Source organism: Myotis brandtii, unplaced genomic scaffold (assembly GCF_000412655.1).
Source record: "Myotis brandtii unplaced genomic scaffold, ASM41265v1 scaffold7737, whole genome shotgun sequence".
Taxonomy (NCBI): Eukaryota; Metazoa; Chordata; class Mammalia; order Chiroptera; family Vespertilionidae; genus Myotis; species Myotis brandtii.
In genome coordinates this window covers 8,299-11,194 of record NW_005371100.1, presented here as the reverse complement: position 1 = coordinate 11,194, position 2,896 = coordinate 8,299, and the positions used below count along the sequence as shown (strand labels likewise).

General features: G+C 37.9%; 1 protein-coding gene across 1 annotated transcript in view; it reads left to right on the top strand.

Annotated features, from left to right (window-relative positions):
• Window positions 1-202: 202 nt before the first annotated feature.
• LOC102247042 (alcohol dehydrogenase 4-like) overlaps window positions 203-2,896 on the top strand; it is a gene marked incomplete at its 5' end in the record, with an annotated part of 10,374 nt that continues 7,680 nt past the window's right edge. The window contains one exon of the mRNA XM_014530776.1: window positions 203-560. Coding sequence (XP_014386262.1) covers window positions 203-560 — 358 coding nt within the window. The remainder of the gene's footprint in view (window positions 561-2,896) is intronic.

Below are 2,896 nucleotides of genomic sequence, written 5' to 3'. Positions count from 1 at the left end.
TATATATATACACATATATATGTATATATATATACATGTGTGTGTGTGTGTGTGTATGCAAAAAGTCCCAAGTGATTTTCTCAATTTTTTTATATCTTAAAATTGTCATAACTAATACATAACGCCTAACTTTTTTTTTTTAGGAAAGTAATCAGTGACCCATTTACTTTATCTTTTTTGTATCTTTTTTAAAATTCTCTAGTCAATTCAAAGATCCTATTATTCAGCAAGAAGTAATGGAAGACAAAACCAGCAGGTTTACCTGCAAAGGAAAACCGGTTTACCATTTCTTAGGGACCAGTACCTTCTCTCAGTACACTGTCGTATCAGATACTAATCTGGCCAAAATAGATGATGATGCAAATTTAGAGAGAGTCTGTCTGCTTGGATGTGGGTTTTCAACTGGCTATGGAGCTGCAATCAACACTGCCAAGGTAAAATGGTTAATCACCACGTTCTATAAAACAGAAGTTATTAGGGGGCAGCGTGATAAAGCAGCTAGGATTATCTTCAAACCCTGGCTCTGTATTTATCATCTCTGTGATTTTAGGCAAGTTATCTAACCTCTTTACTTCTACTTCTGTATAATAATATCTATTACAAATTACTGTGGGAAAACTAAATCGTATTGCATATGTAAGACATCTGGCCCGGTGGGTGACATATAGTTGGCACCCAATTCATGTCCATTTCTTTTCCTTTACTAGTACGTTATATTATAGGTCAGCCCTAATTAAATAACAGCCTGCTCAAATATGTCCCCTAAACATGATCCTCATCCTGAGACAGCAGACCCAGTCAGGAGATGATACAAACTGCAGAGGCCCCACCCACCTCCACATGGCCACGCCTACTTTCTCCCTGATGCACACAGGGATGCTACTCTTGGCCTCCCTCTGAAACATCACTTTTTCATTCACTCACTCACTCATTAATAAAAATTAAAAGTTGTATGGGAAGCCAAACTATAATATGCAAGCTCCTGCAGGAGAAAGGTGATAGTTGGGTGGAGTTAACAGCCCAGGTGACCTTGGCAGTCAAGGCATATTCTCCTATAGAGGGCATTGGATTCTCAGGGAGGAATTATAGCTCTTGGTGCTACACACATCCCCTTTTCTGGACACCATGCAGACTCTCACCTTCTACTACTGTAATCTTTCTTCAGGAATATTAACACTAGAGATTCAGCTACAGTTTACTTTTTTATATATTTACATATTTCTTTATTGATTTCAGAGAGGAAGGAAGAGGGAGAGAGAGATAGAAACATCAATGATAAGAGAGAATTATTGATCAGCTGCCTCCTGCACGCCCCCTACTGGGGATCGAGCCCGCAACCCAGGTATGTGCCATTGGCCGGAATCGAACCCGAGATCCTTCAGTCCGCAGGCCGACACTCTATCCACTGAGCCAAGCAGGCCAGGGCTACAGTTTACTTTTAAGTGTAGTCAAAGTTGATCTAAATTTGCATGACATGTTCTTCCTGCTGTTGAGGAACAGCTAAACCACCTCAGGAGGTGCTCAAAGAAGGAAAATAACTCATAGGACCACGTAAAGGGACGTGAAATGTCAGTATTTCTAGATAAAAGGCGAGACCCTTATTAAGGCTTAATTTACTTCTGTGAAGAAAAGTGATGCAACTGCTCTGTGTAATTATTGGGGATCTTCCACAGCATGGCCAGACCCTGATTTGTTTTAATGTGCTTGTATCATTTACAGCCAAATTAATTACATTTCACGGATATCTCTGGAAGTATGAAAGTGCCCTGTAACAGTGTTGCCTGGAGATTGAAAATCAAAAGGGGTGAGGGTATTTTATAGTGACTGCCCCAGTACTGCAATAAAAAGCACTTTTACTCTCAGGGGTCTGGTTATATAACACAATCAGTGCAGTGTATTCAATTTATGCACTATTGGGAGCTGGCCTAAGAATCCAACTACTGAGTACAACATTGTGCAATGGGAAAAATGCTTTTCTACTCTCCATGAGACTTACAGGTGAGCTTTTTAAGACAGTCTCTGGAGAAATATACTTGGAAATAAACTAAACATATGCCACAATATTATAGTAAATAGTACAGAATGTATATAAAACATATTCTGAATATTTACAAATATATTTTTATTTCCTCTGAAAAGCAAAGGCTATTCTATGCAGACCCAATATCATGCATAAAGTGAGAGATGTCACTTCTCTTAGTAATTTTGTTCCCAATACGTCTCATAGGCAGATTTTCTTCTTTCCCTTTTGTTTATGCTTTAATTTTAAAACTTTCCCATCATCATGAGAAAATAGTAATAGTAAGCATCTCTCTGTGCAGGTTCTATGGGGGATTTTCTGCCACTATCTCACTCTACAGAGTAACATACTCCAGTTGGCATTACCTTCTGATTAAAGAATCAAAAAATATTTTGTGGGGAGAGTGTTATTTAAGTCAGGCCAAAAATATAAGGTGAAATAAGGTGAATGAAATAAGGTGAAAAGTACAGCAGGCTGAAAGAACAGCATGAACTAAGACATGAGGAAAAGAAAGTGAGACAGTGTGTTGTGGCCATAGTACTGAGAATGTCATGGAGATGAAATCAGAAGGCAACAGGTGTCAGATAATAAAAATCTTCCAATGCCATGTAAGGAAATTTGGATCTCATTCTATTTAAATAATTTAATAACTGGGATGACTGAGTTAACTCACATTTAGAGCAATATCAGTGGTCATCAAAACTGTAACATTAACACAACCAAATAAGGCCTACTAGAAATATAGACATCAAATTACTTGTGATCCACTTAAAAGGGCAAACAATAAACCCTTTACAGTGTGTGAGCTTTCAGATTTTGTTCTGATACCACTAATTGGGAAATGAAAACAAGGAAATGATTTCCTTATAAATTGAT